This window comes from Carcharhinus amblyrhynchos, chromosome 31 (assembly GCF_965287045.1).
Source record: "Carcharhinus amblyrhynchos chromosome 31, sCarAmb.v2.hapA, whole genome shotgun sequence".
Lineage (NCBI taxonomy): Eukaryota > Metazoa > Chordata > Chondrichthyes > Carcharhiniformes > Carcharhinidae > Carcharhinus > Carcharhinus amblyrhynchos.
The window spans coordinates 6,962,937-6,982,191 of NC_137354.1; the positions used below are offsets into that span (position 1 = coordinate 6,962,937).

The following is a 19,255-nucleotide window of genomic DNA, read 5'->3' on the forward strand; positions in this document are numbered from 1 at the left end:
GCGAATCTCTGGAATTCTCCGCCCATTGAAGTGGTGGAGGCTGCCTCGCTAAATATTTTTAAGACGCGGGTTGATGGGTTTTTGGTAAGAGAGGGGATTGAGGGTTATGGGGAGAAAGCGGGAAAGTGGAACTGAGCAGCGACAGATCAGCCATGATCTTATTGAATGGCGGGGCAGGCTTGAAGGGCTAGATGGCCTACTTCTGCTCCTATTTCTTATGTTCTTATGTTCATTAGGAGGCTATATTTGCAGGTAAAACTTTTCACATCATCATCTATTCAATGTTCACAAATTGATAATACTGCAAAAGCAAGCATGGATGGTGTAACTGCAAATTCAAAATTAAAAATGCCCAACTGAAATGACCTATGATTGATGTTAATCTCTGTATGGGTATAAAATTATGGGATTGGTTTTCTTCGTCTCCAGTAGTGGCACAGTGGTTAGCACTGCTGCCTCTTAGCGCCAGACACCCGGGGTTCAATTCCGGCCTTGGGTGACTGTTTGTTTGCACATTCTCCACATGTCTGCATGAGTTTCCTCTGGGTGCTCCAGTTTCTTCCCACACTTCAAAGATGTGCACGGTGGCACAGTGGTTAGCACTGTTGCCTCACAGTGCCAGGGACCTGGGTTCGATTCCTGATTTCGATCACAGTCTGTGTTGAGCTTGCATATTCGCCCCATGTCTGTGTGGGGTTTCCTCCGGGTGCTCCAGTTTCCTCCCACATTCCGAAGATGTGCGGATTAGTTGGATTGGCCATGCTAAATTGACCTCAGTGTCCAAATGAGGTGGATTAGCCGTGGTAAATGTATGGGAATATGAGCTGGGGTGAGGGCCTGGGTAAGATGTCCTTCTGGAGGCTCGGTGTAGACTCAATGGTCCGGATGGCCTCCTTCTGCCCTGTAGGGTGTCTACGGTTCTTTAAAATCCAGCCCCACATTGCTGCTGTTTTAATCTCCGCACACCCTTCTCTTATGTAGACTCGAGAGATTAAAAACCACCCTATGCCTACAAATAAAAGGAAAAGATGGGACAAAATTAGTTTAGGTCTCATCTTGCTCATTTTATGGTTTAGACTTTAATAAATTGCCTGAACTTCTTGTGGTTTGTGATATCACAGAGTCAAGGAGATATTCTCGTAATCAATATCCTCTTTATAAATCTGGATCAAATAGCTTCAATTGTTGAATGGAACTTTAAACCATTGTAACAACAGTAGTGGCATCATCTTTTACTGATATGAGGATGTCATTGGACTCGAGATCCAGAATCCCAGGCTAATGCTGTTGGGCCGCAGATTCAAATTCCACCACTGCAACTAGTAGAATTTAAATTCCATTCACAGAGTCTGTAATTGAAATGGTGACTGTGAAACTATCATTGATTTCTACCATCTGGTTCACTAATGTCCTTTAGGGAAGGAAATCTGCCGCCCTTACCTGGTCTGGCCGACATGTGACACCAGAGCCACAGCAATGTGGTTGATTCTCAATTGCCCTCTGAAATGGCCTTGGCAAACCACTCAGTTCAAGGGCAATTAGGATGGGAAACAAAGCCACAGCCCTGCCAGCCACACCAGCAGAGAGTTAATGATGGCACAGTGGTTAGCACTGCTGCCTTTACAGGGACCTGGGTTCGATTCCTGTCTTGGGTGACTGGTCTGCGTGGAGTCTGCACGTTCTCCCTGTGTCTGCATGGGTTTCCTCCGGGTGCTCTGGTTTCCCCCCACAGACTGAGAGACATGCTGGTTAGATGTATTGACCCAAACAGGCACTGGAATGTGGCGACTAGCGGAATTTCGCAATAACTTCATTGCAGTGTTAATGTAAGCCTTACTTGTGACACTAATAAATAAACTTTAAAAGAAAATGATGAATGATCATCCCTAATATCTTCACAGGCTCAACAATATAAATGCAGTGTTCTCCCATTTATAATGATAATACATTGTTATACACACACAAATATGCAGTGTTATACATACACACACATGCATTGTTATACATACACACATACATTGTTAGACACACAAATGCATTATACACGCACACATACATACATTGTTGTACACACACATATGCATTGCTATGCACACACATACATTGTTATACACACACACGCATTGTTTTACACACACACACAGATGCGCACATGCACATACACATACACACATACACACACACACATGCATTGTTATACACACACACATATTGTGCATACAAGCACACAAATACCAGAATTTCCTTTTAATCATCAAATGAAATCTGATCTGCTGTTGTGCAGAAGACTTTTAAAAATATTCCTCTGGTTGACACTGATCAGGGAGTTGATCAATGATGAATACTGAAAGATTGATACTCAGTTATACCACAGCCTCTGATCTCAGACTGCTGTCTGTGATATGCAGTTGGCAGCTCCTCTTCATGCTGCATAGCATCCTCTGTCTGGCAGCTTCCAGAGATATCAGCATTCTTTATATTATTGCATAATGTTGCTCTCTTTGTCCTGGCATTAAAGATATTTAATACAACATTTTATTAGTTGATAGGACCACCAATGGGCAACTAACAATGGACTGCAGTTATACTGAAGCTATTGTGTGTGCGCGCGCAGCATGTATGCGTGTGTGCGCACATGTATGTTTGTATTTGTTGCAGCATGTTTGTGCGTATTGCTGTGCATATTACTATGTGTATTGCGTGCATTACTGTGTGTGTTGCAGTGTGTGTGTGTGTGTTGCAATCTCACACCTCTTGGCTTTCGGTTGTTTGTGTGGCAGGTCAGGATGTGACACAAAAGCTGTGTATTTTTTTATTCACTCATGGAACATGGGCATTGCTGGCTGGCCAGTATTTATTGCCCATCCCTAGTTGCCCGAGGAGGGCAGTTGAGAGTCAACCACATTGCTGTGGCTCTGGAGTCACATGTAGGCCTGACCAGGTAAGGATGGCAGATTTCCTTCCCTAAAGCACACTAATGAACCAGATGGGTTTTTCCAACAATGGTTTCATGGTCATCTGTGGATTCTTAATTCTAGATTTTTTTTATTGAATTCAGATTCCACCATCTGCCATGGCAGGTTTCGAACCTGGGTCCCCAGAACATGAACTGAGTTTCTGCATTAGTAGAATAGCGATAATGCCACTAGGCCATTGCCATGGTATCCAGCCACCTGTTACATTGATGTACACCCAGAACAGTCTTATTTGGATGAGGCAGTATAACTGGTGCCCAAATGTTGCCTTCTGAGCACTCCAGCATTATCAAGAATTGTCTTTGGCTTTAGAGTCGCAGACTGTTATGAAAGCTTCAACCTCCTTATCCGTTTCTATTTTATAGTGTTTTGTTTTTGTAATTAGCATTCAGAATAATGAGTAAAGTGTATAATTTTGCAGCCCATTTAATAATAGTGTTCACTTAGCTGGGTGATTTAATGACCCAGGTTTTCATTTTTGCAATACTCTCTTAATTGTTTATCTTGATGGGACCATTAAATTAATTGGCACATACACAGTTCAATTACTTAGGTGTCAATAGTGTTCAGCCTAACCTGGGAAATTTATGAATTGGTGAATTCACTGAATAAATCTGTCCCACCAGCTACTCACTTTTAAACATCCGTCATAACCTCCTCCCCCCCTCCCCCCCCCAAAACAAAAATCACACCCTTGCACACTGCACCCTGTCCACCAGAGAAACTGTTCATGGAATCAAATCATGCACAAGAAGGCCATTCAGTCCATCCCACCTGTGCTGCCTTTTTTAAACAGCTATCTGAGTAGCCCATTTCCTCCGCTCTTCCCCATAGCCCAGTAAACATTTCATCTTCATTTATCCAATTTTCATTCAAACATCGTTATCGAACCTGCTTTCACCACCCTCCCAGTGTATTCCATATCATAGCTCTCTGAATAATAAAATGCCTGGTGGTGTCCTATACCACCTGCACTATGGCATGGGTGGCATAGTACTTGGATCAATTAACTTGCTGACAAGCTCAAAGGCAGTTAGTGACATTTTTTCAAAATGTTGGGGCGTGCTGTCATATGGGGACTGGGTTGGGGTGGGCAGGAAGTTAGTAGGCTCACTATCCATTACAATTTACATAGCCCCTGTCCACTGAAAACAGTGTCAGTAACATCCAAACATCCAACCCTATTCTTGCTCCTGCTCCTTTTGCTTTGACACATACCCAGCCTGACCCCTACCCACCTCTGACACACAGACACAGACACACACACACGCACACACACACACACATGCACCCCAACCCTACACCCTTCCCACTTCCTCCTTCTGTTGCTCTGCTGTCTTCCTTCCAAAAATCCACCTGATTTTACCAATATTCTTGTGACTGTGGTCAAATTTTACAAAAGATTTTTTACAAAGATCTTTTACAATTTTGTTTCCTGGTAAGGACGGTGAGAAATCTGATCCCGAACATCACAAATCATTTGTGACAATGTCTATTGTTACAGGTTGAAATGCACTCAGAGATATCCACTGCGGCTCCTCGAAACATCCACTCTCAGTGTCAGTGTGGTAAGTACCTGATCTGTTCCAGCTCTTCCTGCACTTTTCAGCAAATTATTAAACTCATGAAGTTAGAGGAACGGAGAGCGGAAACCATTTTCCATTTGGCATCTTGTGTCAGCACCACGCACTCCCAGTTTAGCTGTGCCTCATTTGTGGATACAGAATGAAGTGTCCCTTGCAACATCAAACACATCGCACTGACAATCAGTTAATTAACCAGAGTAGATTAGGGAGTGATGGGACACACATGTTTAGTTTCTGAAAGAATAGAACAAGGTTAAAGAGAAGCGAAAGATTTGCATTTATATACCGGTCGAATACAAAGGTCTGTTAACCTTGGGTGGGATTTTCTGGTTTTGGGGACAAGCGTGGCTGGAAAATCGGTTCCATAATTTGTATGACACGCCAAATATCTACCCATCTCCGTCTTGACTGCTTACTGGAGGAGTTTCACTATCTCTGTATGAGGAGGTGCTTCCCTCCTGGCAGTTTAATTTCAAGATTATGCCCCATTGGACAGCATGGTGGCACAGTGGTTCGATTCCCGGCTTGTGCGGAGTTTGCACGTCCTCGCTGAGTCTGCATGAGTTTCCTCTGGGGCTCCGGTTTCCTCCCACGTTGTGTGAAAGACGTGCTGGTTAGGTATACTGGTCTTGCTAAATTCTCCCTCAGTGTACCCGAACAGGTGCCAAAGTGTGGTGACTAGGGGATTTTCACAGTAACTTCATTGCAGTGTTAATGTAAGCCTACTTGTGACACTAATAAATAAACTTTAAACATTGTTCTGCGCCTTCCCTCCCACCACCACCTCTTCTTCCCGAATCAAAATATGGATGTGGCCTTGTAGTTCTTTTCAGCATGTTACAGTGAAGGTAACTGTGAACGATTGATAGCAACCTTCTCTGGGTCATTAATGTTGTAGGAAGGCATGAATGACCTGAGTCTTCCGAGACTGTGTAGAACTTCAACCAAAACGGCTTTATTCAACATGCATGAGGGAGAGCTAACTACAGTTGCTTCTGAGCTATTCTGCTAATCATCGGTTCTCATGTATTCTTATACTTCTTTGCATTACAAAGAGATCCATTTCAATTGGGTCATCAGGTTGTTACTTTGAATTGGTTACAGTTCTGTTTTTGATCACATTATCCGAATCCATTGTCCTGTGTGCTTTAACATAATCGCTTTCTGGACATTTCCCGTCCACCTGTTGATAATATCAAAGCATTGTGTTTGTCAAACTGATTTCGATGGCGTGTTAATTGTCCCATCTCCTAGATATTTGATTACGTTTCCAGAGGCACAATGGTTCCTCCAGGCCTTTTGGAACCTTGATAATTGATATCAATTCTCATATGGTTATTGTAACCTTGGAATGATCCCACTTGGGGTGTGATTGCTTTAGCGCTGTCTGAGATTTAGTTATTCATAATTTGTCATGTGTCTGCCGGCAGTGAGTGTGTGTACTACTGTACTGTCTCTTCAACCCTTTCCATTCATTCCTCTCCTGCTGCAGCCCACACTCCCTGGAGTTTTCCCTACTACAATTTTGATTTGATTTGATTTATTATTGTCACATTTATTAACATACAATGAAAAGTATTGTTTCTCGCACGCTATCCAGACAAAGCATACCATTCATAGAAAAAGAAAGAAGAGGGTGAAGAATGTAGTGTTACAGTCAGAGCTAGGGTGGAGAGAAAGACCACCTTAATGCAAGGGAAGTCCGTTCAAAAGCCTGACAGCAGCAGGGAAGAAGCTGTTCTTGAGTCAGTTGGTACGTGATCTCAGACTTTTGTATCTTTTTCCCAACAGAAGAAGGTGGAAGAGAGAATGTCCAGGGTGTGTGGGATCCCTAATTATGCTGGCTGCTTTGCCGATGTAGCGGGAAGTGTAGACATAGTCAGTGGGTGGGAGGCTGGTTTGTGTGATGGATTGGGCTACATTCATGACCTTCTGCAGTTCCTTGTGGTCTTGGGCAGAGCAGGAGCCATACCAGGCTGTGATACAACCAGAAGGAATGCTTTCTATAGTGCATCTGTAAAAGTTGGAGAGAGTCGTAGCTGACGTGCCAAATTTCCTTACTCTTCTGAGAAAGTACTTTCTCAGAGGTGGACTTTCTTAACTTTAGTGTCAGCATGGTGGGGAGCAGGACAGGTTGTTGGTAATGTAATGTCACTGCTTCATGGAGAGTTTCAAAGTGCCTTTGGAAGGTTTATGGTGGAGAGGACTGCAGCTTTAAGAATGTCTCAGCCATGCCCATGTCTTCAGTCTGCACACAGAGCTTGTGACCCTGGAGGGCTGTCCTTTGCTCAGCGCAGGCTATCTCTAGCCTGCCAAATCGAAACGACAAAAAGATCCATCAAGGAAAATTAGACTGAAAGCAGATTCCGGCTCTGTTTAGATTTGTAATCTGATCTGTGTCAGACTGAAGGTTTAGCCCAGGGCAATATCACATCCAAATCAAATCAGTGACTGCTGCATTCTGCAACAGCACAAACACTGACGCATAAACTTCTGTGCCTAAACAAGATTTAGGAAAGTATTGTTTACGACGAAGCAGGGCAGATAATTTATCAATTCATTTTCCAATTTTGAAGCCTTGTTTGCAATCTAGAATTTCCCAAGACAATTTGGAAATCTTGGAGACTGATCGGTGCTTTATCAATGACCGGATGGGCCAGGGAGATTTGGCTGACATTTGGGCAAAAATATAAATGTTAAATTAATGTTCTTCTTAAACTAAAAATACCAGTGGCTCTTCTCCAATCTTGGTTCATGGCAGCTCCTAATCACCTTGTCCACCTCTGTAGACAGAGTCAATGGATGGGAAGCTGGATATTTGGATTCACCTGGATTTTTGCTACCAAATAAACCTGTTGGACATTAACCTGGTCTTGTGAGACTTCTTACTGTACTTGGGTTCCAACAGGCCTATTGAGCAAGATTTTTTATTCACTTCTGGGAGGTGGATGTCGCTGGCTGGCCAGCATTTATTATCCATTCTGAGTTGCCCTTGAACTGAGTGGCTTGCTAGGCCATTTCAAAGGGCAGTTGAGAGTCAACCACATTGCCGTGGCTATGGAGTCAAATGTAAGCCAGACCCGGTAAGGATGGCAGATTTCCTTCCCTAAAGGACATTAATGAACCAAATGGGTTTTTCTGACAATTGACAATGATTTCATGATCATCAGTAGATTCTTGATTCCAGATTTTTTTAATTGAATTCAAATTCCACCATCTGCCGTGGCAGAATTCGAACCCATAGCTGAGTTTCTGGATTAATAGATAATACACCAGGCCATCGTCTCCCCATTGCAAAGCGGACAATCTAACCACTATCATTCTATCTCTCTGGGTTCTGCTTATTCTATATCCTGTGCTGCAAATTTGTCAGATATGAGTTTGCACCCCTTGTTCTTGGTGTGGAGTTTATGGTTTCTGCTTGAAAAAGGAAACAAGTAGTAATTGGATGAAGGAGAGTTTAGTGGGACAGTGTGTTTGAGAAGATTTTGTACTCTTCTGCCTCATACTCTTTAAATTTCCCGCTAACATCAAAGGGAAAGGCTGAGAATTGCTGAGCTGTCTGGGTAGGCAGTGTTTTTAAGGATTTTACCTTTCATGTTACCATTGATTTGATCTGATTTGATTTATTATTGTCTCATGTATTAGCATACAGTGAAAAGTATTGTTTCTTACATGCTATACAGACAAAGCACACCGTTCATAGAGAAGGAAAAGAGAGCGGACAGAATGTAGTGTTAGAGTTGTAGTTAGGGTGTAGAGAAAGATGAACTTAATGCAAGGTAGGTCCATTCAAAAGTCTGACAGCAGCAGGGAAGAAGCTGTTCTTGAGTTGGCTGGTACATGACCTCAGACTTTTGCACCTTTTTCCCGATGGAAGAAGGTGGAAGAGAGAATGTCCAGGGTGCGTGGGGTCCTTACCTATGCTGGCTGCTTTTCTGAGGCAGCGGGAAGTGTAGACAGAGTCAATGGATGGGAGGCTGGTTTGCATGATACCATCGTGGAAAGTAGCGAAAAAATCCTTCCAGCTATGATGCAACTTTCACAATGTCTGCTAAATGGCACAGGGAGTTGCCTTGTCTTTAGAACACAATTGTTTCAGCACCTTTCTTTGCAATCTCTGGTAAGATGTGTGTTTCCTGGATTGGAAAATAAACTATTGATGAAGCATCTCCTGCCTGGTGTGAGGCAAGTTGTATTGACTGGGTTTCATACCTAACAAAATTAATATATACTGCCCAGAGTTTGCATGGAGTTGGTGTGACACTTGGAGGTGAAGGATAATGTGCAGGCCAATGTACTATAACAGACAGCCTGCAACTGAACTCGGTACTTAATTAATAGCAGTTAGGTCAGTGCATAAGTGCTTGCTCCAATAAAGTCAGTGAGCTCAGCCAGTACTATAGTCCTTGGCAGGGGCAACCTTACCACAATTTGGCAGAGTGGTTGTTCCAGCAGGAAAAATGGTGTGATTATCTACAGGTTGGTTTTCTCTCCAGATTTTACAACGCTCTGTCACAGGAAAACAGAATAGAGTTGCTACCGTGCAGAATAGGCCATTCGGCCCATCGAGTCTGTACCAACTCTCTGACAGCGCATCTTACCCAGGCCACCCACTGCCCTATCCTTGTAGCCCCACACATTTACTCTGCTGATTCCCCCTAACCTACCCAGCTTTGGACTCTTTGGGGTGAATTTTACCGTCCCACCCACCATGGGAATTGGAGTGGATGAGGGGTGGACCTTGGAAAGGTTTGTTGACCACTTGCGGGATTTTCTGGTTTTGGAACGAACGAGCCTGGAGAATCACGCCCCATGGGGCAACTTAGCAGGGCCAATCCACTTAACCCATTTAGCTTTGGAGTGTGGAAAGAAACTCACGCTGACATGGGGAGAACGTGCAAACTCCACGCAGACAGTGACCCAAGATCAGAATCAAACCTAGGTACCTGACACAGTGAAGCAGCAGTGCTAACCACTGTGCCATCGTGCCACCTTATTGTACTAAGTGCTGGCTAAGCTGGTGGGAAGAGTTCTGCCAATGCTCCATGTTAACTGTACACCAGCAATCAGAAACCCCGGCTTTAATTGCACTCCAAGCTCCACTCCACTTGTAGAAGCTCCTACAGCTTTCTTATTGATGTTAGGGCCAATGCAAACCACAATGGTCCCAAGCTCTTATCCTCTGCTCTGGCATTGGAGTTCTTTTGGGCATCATTAGAACCCCTCATTTTATTACCTTTAATCACAGGTCAGTACGTGGGTGGTGGCATGGTGGCACAGTGGTTAGCACTGCTGCCTCAGTGTCAGGGACCTAAGTTTGATTCTTGCCTTGGGTGACTGGAGTCTACATGCTCTCCCCGTGTCTGTGTGGGTTACCTTCCGGTGCTTTGGTTTCCTGCCACAGTCCAAAAGACGTGCTGGTTAAATTCTCCCTCAGTGTACCGTGACAGGCACTGGAGTGTGGCAACTAGGGGATTTTCACAGCCATTTCATTGCAGCGTTAATGCAAGCGTACTTGTGACATTAATAAATAAACTTAAACTTACTTTTATTCCATCACACTTGGCTTAATTTGAATGCAGAGGAGAAGGGGGCCATTGCATTAACTGTTGTAGTGTATTTACCATCATTTAGTTCCAATAGCTCCTTACTCCTACCTGCAGCTATGTGGAAAATGCTCAAATATCCTTAAAATTTTCATTTCAGGAACTCCCGCCTGTGAACAGCGCTGATGTTGAAGCCAAACCTGCGAGACCCAAATCACGGCGATTGCGTTCCCTTGACACCTTTCGTGGGTAAGGTTTTCCTCTTCATTTGTCTGACATGTGGGTGTGAAATAAAACTTGTTATTTAGTGGTCAGACTGCACACTGCATACATAAACCGCTAAGATTCATCACATGCTGAAAGAAGTGGAACATAAAAGTTTTAAATCATTTACTTACTTCAGTGTTAATGATGTTAAAATATGCAAAACACCAGGGGTTAATTTTTAATTAATTAAAATATTCCTACAACATCGCGGCGCGCAGAGGAGATTCATCCGGTTGATTCCGGAGTTGAGAGGGCTGGCTTATGAGGAGAGACTGAATAGACTGGGGCTATATTCACTGGAATGAGGGGAGATCTTCATAGAAACATATGATTATGATGGGAATAGGTGAGATAGAAACAGGGAAGTTGTTTCCACTGGTGGGTGAAACTAGAACTAGGGACATGGCCTCAAAATAAGGGAGAGCAGATTTAGGACTGAGTTGAGGAGGAACTTCTTCACACAAAGGGTCTTGAATCTTTGGAATTCCCTGCCCAGTGAAGCAGTTGAGGCTACCTCATTGAATGTTTTTAAGGCAAGGATAGGTAAATTTTTGAACAGTAAAGGAATTAAAGGTTATGAGAGTGGGTGGGTAAGTGGAGCTGAGTCCACAAAAAGATCAGCCATGATCTTACTGAATGGCGGAGCAGGCTCAATGGGGCAGATGGCAAACTCCTGCTCCTAGTTCTTATGTTATGTTCTCGTGACTGTCATGACCATCAAACATCTCAAAGTGTTTTGCAGCCAGTGAAGATATTTTGAATTGTAGTCACTGGTGTAACATAGGAAAGATGTGGAGATGCCGGTGTTGGACTGGGGTAAGCACAATAAGAAGTCTCACAACACCAGGTTGAAGTCCAACAGGTTTATTTGGTAGCACAAGCTTTCAGAGTGTCGCTCCTTTACTCTTCACTGACCTGAAGAATGGCATAACCATTATGCCATTTCTGGATTAATAGTCTACCAATAATACCAGTAGGCCATCGCCTCCCCAGCTAACTGAACTGTGGCAGACAGCGAAAGCTGCAAAAGCCAGTGCGTCCTTCAACTGAACACACAGTCAGTCTCCAGGATGTGATGGGATGTAATAGCAATGGTGGAAGGGATTGTCTCATGAAATGGTCAAAGGTCATTGCTTGGTTACAGGGCACATAAAAAAATATCACAAGTTCCTGGTATGATCACTGTGACTCAGAACAGAATGCTCAATTTATTCCTTGTGTATTTAAAAATTGATTCACATCCAATCTGGCTTGAGTGGATTTTAATCTGATTTTTGTACAATGCATATTGTACACTACCAGACTTCAGGATGTTAAACTGCTTGCTGTCATTGCTAGCATATGGTAATTCATTGAGATGCCTGCAGCTTGTAGGGCTGGAAATTAATAAGACTGTTTCTGTGTGTAATGGAAGAGTACATGTTTCAATCCAGGAAATTACTTGTAAGGGACATACTCCTATATCCAGTTAGAGAGAGAGAGAGAGAGGGGAGTGGGAAATGTTCTCCTGATCAGACAAACGCACAGTACCAAGAAGAGTAGGCAACCCAACTGAATTCTGGGTCAGTGCAAACAATAGAAGGAGAGTCAATTGAGTGTGTGTCTGCTGCTGTCATTAGATAGGATATATATATATTATATATGTAGGATTAGGTAGATGAGATAAAGGATGTCCTGAGGCATGGTACGTCGGCAAGACTATGCAGACAATGGAAGAATGAACACCGTTCGACAATCACCAGGCAGGAGTGTTCACTTTCTGTTGGGGAACACTTCAGCAGTCATGGGTATTCAGCCTCTGATCTTTGGGTAAGCGTTCTCTAAGGCGGCCTTCACGACACACAACAATGCAGAATCACCGAGCAGAGACTGATAGCCAAGTTCCACATACATGACAGCCTCAACCGGGATTCATGTCACACTTTCTGTAACCCCCACGACTTGCCTGGGCTTGCAAAATCTTTCTAACTGTCTTGTCTGGGGACAATACACATCTCTTTGACCTGTGCTTGGCCCTCTCTCCACTCACGTTGTTTGTATCTTTAAGACTTGATTACCTGTAAAAACTCATATTCCAACCATTATCTTGTAAGTTGAGTTTGTATCTCTGTATGTCCGGTTTCTGAACACAATTCCCAGTCACCTGAAGAAGGAGTGACACTCCGAAAGCTTGTGTTACCAAATAAGTCTGTTGGACTTTAATTTGGTGTTGTGAGTCTTCTTACTGTGCTTACCCCAGTCCAACGCCGGCATCTCCACATCATGGCTGTCATTAGAAGGCAAATGTTTTGTAAGAAAGTAAAACCTTTTTCCATTCAGTGCCTTATTATCCTCTCTTTTTATTTCAAGCACTTTTGCATTTCTTTTTCCTTTGGTTAAAACTTATTTCATCTCCACCCCTCCCTATACCAGGACATAGTGTCACTGTCGCCATTTCAAGCATCCAGTTGGTTAACTTAGCTTTAAAAAGAGGTTATGTTGCAGCTATGTAAGGTGTTAGTGAGGCCATACCTGAAGTACAATTTTAGTCTCTTTATTGAGAAAGGATATAGTGGCACTGGAGGGGGTGCAGAAAAGATTCACTTGGTTATGAGGAGAGACTGAGTAGACTAGGACTATACTCATTGGAATTCAGAAGAATTCTAAAGGGGGGGTCTTAGAGAAACGTATAAAATTATGGAGGGACATTCAATGAGGTAGCCTCAACTGCTTCACTGGGCAGGGAATTCCACAGATTCACAACCCTTTGTGTGAAGAAGTTCCTCCTCAACTCAGTCCTAAATCTGCTCCCCCTTATTTTGAAGCCATGCCTCCTGGTTATAGTTTCACCCACCAGTGGAAACAACTTCCCTGCTTCTATCTTATCTATTCCCTTCATAATCTTATACGTTTCTATAAGTTCTGCCCTCATTCTTCCAAATTCCAGTGAGTATAGCCCCAGTCTACTCAGTCTCTCCTCATAAACCAACCCTCTCAATTCCGGAATCAACCGAGTGAATCTCCTCTGCATCCCCTCCAGTGCCAGTAGATCCTTTCTCAAGCAAGGAGACCAAAACTGTACACAGTACTCCAGGTGTCGCCTCTCCAACACCTCATACAGTTGCATCCTGTTTAGGAGTTTACAGCTCTAAGCAGGATTTCTGTTGCATTTCCTGCAAAGTTATGATAGTGGAATGTGATTAATTCTAAGGAGAAACTCTCATCTGTTGTTGTTGGAAACTGTTGAGTGGAACATAGGGAAGAAGCAGTTGAAAGCTAAGCCTCTGATCCATTTTCCTGATCAGTGGAAAAGCCTGATTACATTATCAGATAAAGTGGAGACGACCTTGAGCCGGCTTTTGCCGATGTGTGAATGCCAGTGGGGGCTCAACATCCAGAACTCATTGACCTTGCTGGCAAGATCGCAATCTGGGATCTTCCTCACCCCTCACCAGCGATGTCATCAGGTTGATGCCCATAATAGGGGCCAACCTGCTTTGTATGGATTTGAATAGATTTTAGTAGAATTAATCTGCTGCCCTCACCAAATATTATCCCTCAACCGTATACTGACACTGCGCCTATGTGAAGTCACATTGGCCTGGGCTTACAACAGGTTCACCTAGACGCGAAACCTATCATGGGGGTCTCCCTGGGGGCATAAAACTGAATATAACCCCTGAGACAGAGGGACATGACCAGGCAGTGCCCCCTGGCAATGCCCCTAGCACTTCCCCTTGGCACAGGTTGGCACTGGCAGGTTGACACCATGCCTGTGCCATTGGGACCCACCTCTTAGCACAGGTCAGCACTGCCATGTCAACATTGTCAAGTTGGCATGGGCATGGTGTCAAATCCTGGCCAAAATCTTTCAACTAACGTGACATTCCTCTGGGATTTTACCACTATCCACCTTTTAAAAGGCTCTCTCTGAGTGAGAAAAATTGGGGGAATCCCCAAAATCTTGGAATCCAATGGAATGTCACCTATTTGGTCATTGTAAGCAAGGTGGCACAGCAGTTAGCACTGCTGCCTCACAGCACCAGGGACCTAGATTCAGTTCCTGACTTGGGTCACTGACTGTGTGGAGCTTGCATGTTCTCCCCATGTCTGCGTGGGTTTCCTCTGGATGCATTGGCTGTGCTAAATTCTCCCTCAGTGTACCTGAATAGGCGCTGGAATGTAGCGGCTGGGGGAATTTTCACAGTAACTTCATTGCAGTGTTAATGTAAACCTACTTGTGACAATAATAAATAAACTTTGGTTTAAAACCTTAAACTAAACCAGTCCCCCTAATGAGCAAACCCTTTACGTTTTGTATCCGAGGGCCACTGTTTCCCCTCTTTCCCTGAGAAATGGGTGCAATTCCCAAGAACAAGGCAGTCGAATTCCATGTACTGAAAAAGAGAATTTGATTGATTGTGTTTGGTGCACCAGTGACCTGGGATTATTGCAAAATAATGTGTAGTTCCGCACTGCTGATTCACGTCCACTCAGGTTGGAGTTACTTCAACCTGTGCAGCTGTCAGGACAAGAGCAACTTTCATCTCTGGAGCTGGTTGGGCTCAGACATAACTCCAGGAGCGAAAGGGCACCGTGCACTAACCAAACACAGAAGCCACAATCTCTAGCACATAGAAATTACAAAATTAATCACAACACGAAAGTAAATTTCAGCGTTTTCTATTTCTACATCTGGGATATATTAATAACAAAAATATTAATTTTGCCTTTTAAATGTTAAGCTGGATCCTTTAATGAAATCTTAAAGTTTATAATTCCTGATTACAAAGCAATCGGTTCTGATGATTGATGGCAGTGTCAAATTCACTGAAGCAAACAGCGGTATTCTCAACACCTCATTAAATCCCCAGACCTGCATCCAGTAAATGAAAAACTTGTAATGAATGTGGAAAAAAAAATAATGGCCAGTCCAAATTAAAATGGTAATCTCTCGATGATGGTTTGATGTAAATGCAGAACAATTGTGCTTTTATTTCAAATCGGTTGGGGGAGGGAATCTTGTGGATGACCTTGAAGACTGAATTAAACACGTGGTCATGACACTAATATGCTCTGCTGGTCCACTGTATGAGTTTCGGGTGGCTGTTAATTTCCTCTGATGCATTGAATACAGGAGTTGGGACGTCTTGTTGAAGTTGTACAAGACATTGGTAAGGCAACACTTGGAATACTCTTCTGGTCACCCTATTACAGAAAGGATATTTTTAAACTAGAAAGAGTGCAGAAAAGATTTACTAGGATGCCACCGGGACTTGATGGTTTGGGTTATAAGGAGAGACTGGATAGACTGGAACTTTTTTCTCTGGAGCGTAGGAGACTTAGGGGTGGTCTTATAGAGGTCTATAAAATAATGAGCGGCGTAGATCAGCTAGATAGTCAATATCTTTTCCCAAAAGTAGGGGAGTCTAAAACTAGAGGGCATAGATTTAGGGTGAGAGGGGAGAGATACAAAAGGATTCAGAGAGGCAATTTTTTCACACACGGGGTGGTGAGTGTCTGGAACAAGCTGCCAGAGGCAGTAGTAGATGTGGGTACAATTTTGACTTTTAAAAAGCATTTAGATAGTTTCACGGGTAGGATGACTATAGAGAGATATGGGCTAAACGCAGGCAATTGGGATTAGCTTAGGGATTTAAAAAAAAGGGTGGTGTAGAGAAGTTGGGCTGAAGGGTCTGTTTCCATACTGTCAACCTCTATGACTCTATGATACAATCAGAACTTTTTTTAATTTAAATTTGAGCTCAGTATCGGAGTCTTTAATTTTTTACGTTTCGATTCTTACAAACCAGCTCCACTGTGGTAACGTGGCCCCTTTAAGGAAGGGTGAACCTTTGAGAGCCACGTGATTGAGTCGGATCCTTTGGAGAGACTACGTAGGGAGCCGAGCCAATTGGGTTAAGCCCGCATAGTATATAGAACATTGATCAGGCACAGTACAGGCCCTTCGGCCCTCAGTGTTATGCCGAGCTATGTCCGAACCCGAGATCAAGCTATGTCACTCCCTACCATTCTGGTGTGTTCTATGTGCCTGTCCAATAACCACTTGAAAGTTCCTAAAGTGTCCGACTCTACTATCACAGCAGGCAGTGCATTCCAAACCCATGTCCTGGAATGGGGAGGAACCCCAGTTGGAGCCAGGGGACGCACAAGAAATCGAAGCAGGAGTAGAACACCAGATCCTTCAAGCCTGCCTTGCCACTCAACAGGTGGCATAGTGGTTAGCATTGCTGCCTCACAGCGCCAGGGACCTGGTTTTGATTCCCAGCTTTGGGTCACTGCCGGTGTTTTTAAGATTGCTAGATTGTTGTTGCAATCTCTTCCAGCCACGGTACAAAACCTAATACATTTAGCATGGCCAATGCGCCTAACCAACGCAACTTTCAGACTGTGGGAGGAAACCGGAGCACCTGGAGGGAACTCATGCAGACGTGGGGAGAACGTGCAGACTCCACACAGACAGTGACCCAAGCTGGGAATCGAACCTGGGTCCCTGGCACTATGAGGCAGCAGTGCTAACCACTGTACGGGGAAAATGAGACAACATTGAAATAAAAATGTGTGCGATATAAAGGAAGAGGTTAAGCTGGAGGAGAAACGTCACTGCCTGTAAGTTACCTGTGTGGAAACTAAAAATGAAGGATCAGCAGTAAAATAAGTGTATATATTTCAATAATTAGTTTGAAAAGGAGGGCGAGGTGTCACGTATAAATGGAATAGTTTATTGTAATGTCCATCCACTGGAAGTGACTGCCCAGAGACCATTCATTCCATTCACTAATGGAATTTAGAAAAATTGCATTGCCATGATTTGCATAAGCTGTTTATGTGCATCAATATTTTTTGGCCATTTCATCGCCTGTTGTTTTGCATTTCTGCATTACCAGCATTCTTTAATATATTCTAATCCAGTGCGATTGTGAGTTCCTAATATAATGTTTCCTTTGCTGCAAAGCAACAAGGAAACTTTGAGATGTGGCGACATGTGGTTGGATTGGAGTTGTTTTGCTTCCTTCATTTAATCAATGCATCCAGTTAATTGCCGAAAGTTTTTGTTGCTGACACTCTGCGAAAGCAACTGGGGCCTAACTGTCGCTCACAACTAAACTAAAAGGCATTGCCTGGTAATCTCCACAGATGAAGAAATTCTAATATCCGGCATTGAAACAAAAATGGAGTTAAATACATTCACCAGCTATTACTTCCAAAATTTAATGGGGTCATTTTATTGTAAAATGAACAAAATACATTGCCGATTCATAGAATCCTACGGTGCAGAAGGAGGCTATTTGGCCCATCGAATCTGCATTGACCACAAATCCCCTCCAGAACCTATCCCCATAACCCCATGTTTTTACCCCAGCTAGTCCCCCGACACTAAAGGGCAATTTAGCATGGCCAATCAATCCAGCTAACCCGCACATCTTTGGACGAAACCGGAGCACCCAGACGAAACCCACCCAGACACGGGGACAATGTGCGAACTCCACACAGACAGTGACCCGAGATTGGAATTAAACCTGGGACCATGGCTCTGTGAGGCAGCAGTGCTAACCACTGTGTCACTTGCTGATTCCTGTTCACATTAACCAATCCGACCACATTCATTGTTGGATTAGATCACCTTGTAGTCCACTGTCTATGAAATAAAACGGATTTGATTTGCTTTATTATTATCACATACCGAGATACGGTGAAAAGTATTGTTTTAGAATCATACAAACCCTACAGTGCAGAAAGAGGTCATTTGGCCCATCGCGTCTGCACCGACCACAATTCCACTCAGGCCCCCCCGCCGTATCCCTACATATTTACCCGCTAATCCCTCTAACTTTCACGTTTCAGGACACTAAGGGGCGATTTTTAGCATGGCCAATCAACCTAACCCACACTGTGGGAGAAAACAGGAGCACCCGGAGGAAGCCCACGCAGACACGAGGAGAATGTGCAAACTCCACACAGACAGTGACCCATGACCAGGAATCGAACCCAGGTCCTTGGAGCTGTGAAGCAGCAGCGCTAACCACTGTGCTAACCTGCTGCCCGTTTTGCATGCTATCCATACAAATCATGCCACACATAGCTTGCAAATAGTTGCCAACCTCTGGTGTCATCTTGAAACACGTATGTGGTCAATCCCCAGTGAAATCAGTACCGCATGCCCCATTCTCTCTCCACTCCCCATGTGGTGGGGACTGGCTGAGTTCTGTAGATGATCGTTTTGGATTAATAGCTCCCTAGACTGCCACTCGGTTTACTTTGTAAGCCAGGGTAAAGCTTCAGCGGCTTGTTCTCCTTACACATTTTCTCTGGTCACCTATCTCCCTCAGGAGGTTAAATAAATCGGAGAGAGAGTCCAAGGCCCAATGGGTTGCAACACCATCTGTTGGAAAGGGAGGGCTCACTGACCGAAGTTGAGTTTTCCCTTTCAGTGGACTCTTTTGCACTCTATATCTATTAATCATTTTCATTGAGACAATGATCTTAGAAAGAGCACGCCAAAGCAAATAGCTTGAGGTTGATTTTAACAGTGGGCTATTACTGTAGTTTCTATTGCCTATTCATCATGCTGCCTATATAGGTATGTCTAAACTATGGCTTAGGGGCAGCTTGGAGCCCTGGCAATCCAGCCCACAAAATCCAGGCAATTTCATCCAGATCTTGCTTATATTTGTTTCTTATGATTTGTTGTGTTTGAATTTCATGGGCCTGAAGGTTTGATGAAGGAAGTTTCTTGGTGCTATTGTCTTCTTGATGGATAAATCCTAAATCAGAACACCAAAAGTTTGATTTTAACTCTTCATCAGCCTGGTGGAAGCTGGGAAGGTCGACAGTTAGAGATGAACAGATTCTTTAACCTGCTCAGACCTTGACATAT

The 19,255-nt window shown here is 43.7% G+C and overlaps 1 protein-coding gene across 1 annotated transcript in view; it reads left to right on the forward strand.

Annotated features, from left to right (window-relative positions):
* Nucleotides 1-19,255, forward strand: part of LOC145360392 (heparan-alpha-glucosaminide N-acetyltransferase) — a 228,371-nt gene that overhangs the window by 83,506 nt on the left and 125,610 nt on the right. Inside the window, exons 7-8 of the mRNA XM_080215588.1 lie at nt 4,461-4,543; nt 10,271-10,359. Coding sequence (XP_080071714.1) covers nt 4,461-4,543; nt 10,271-10,359 — 172 coding nt within the window. The remainder of the gene's footprint in view (nt 1-4,460; nt 4,544-10,270; nt 10,360-19,255) is intronic.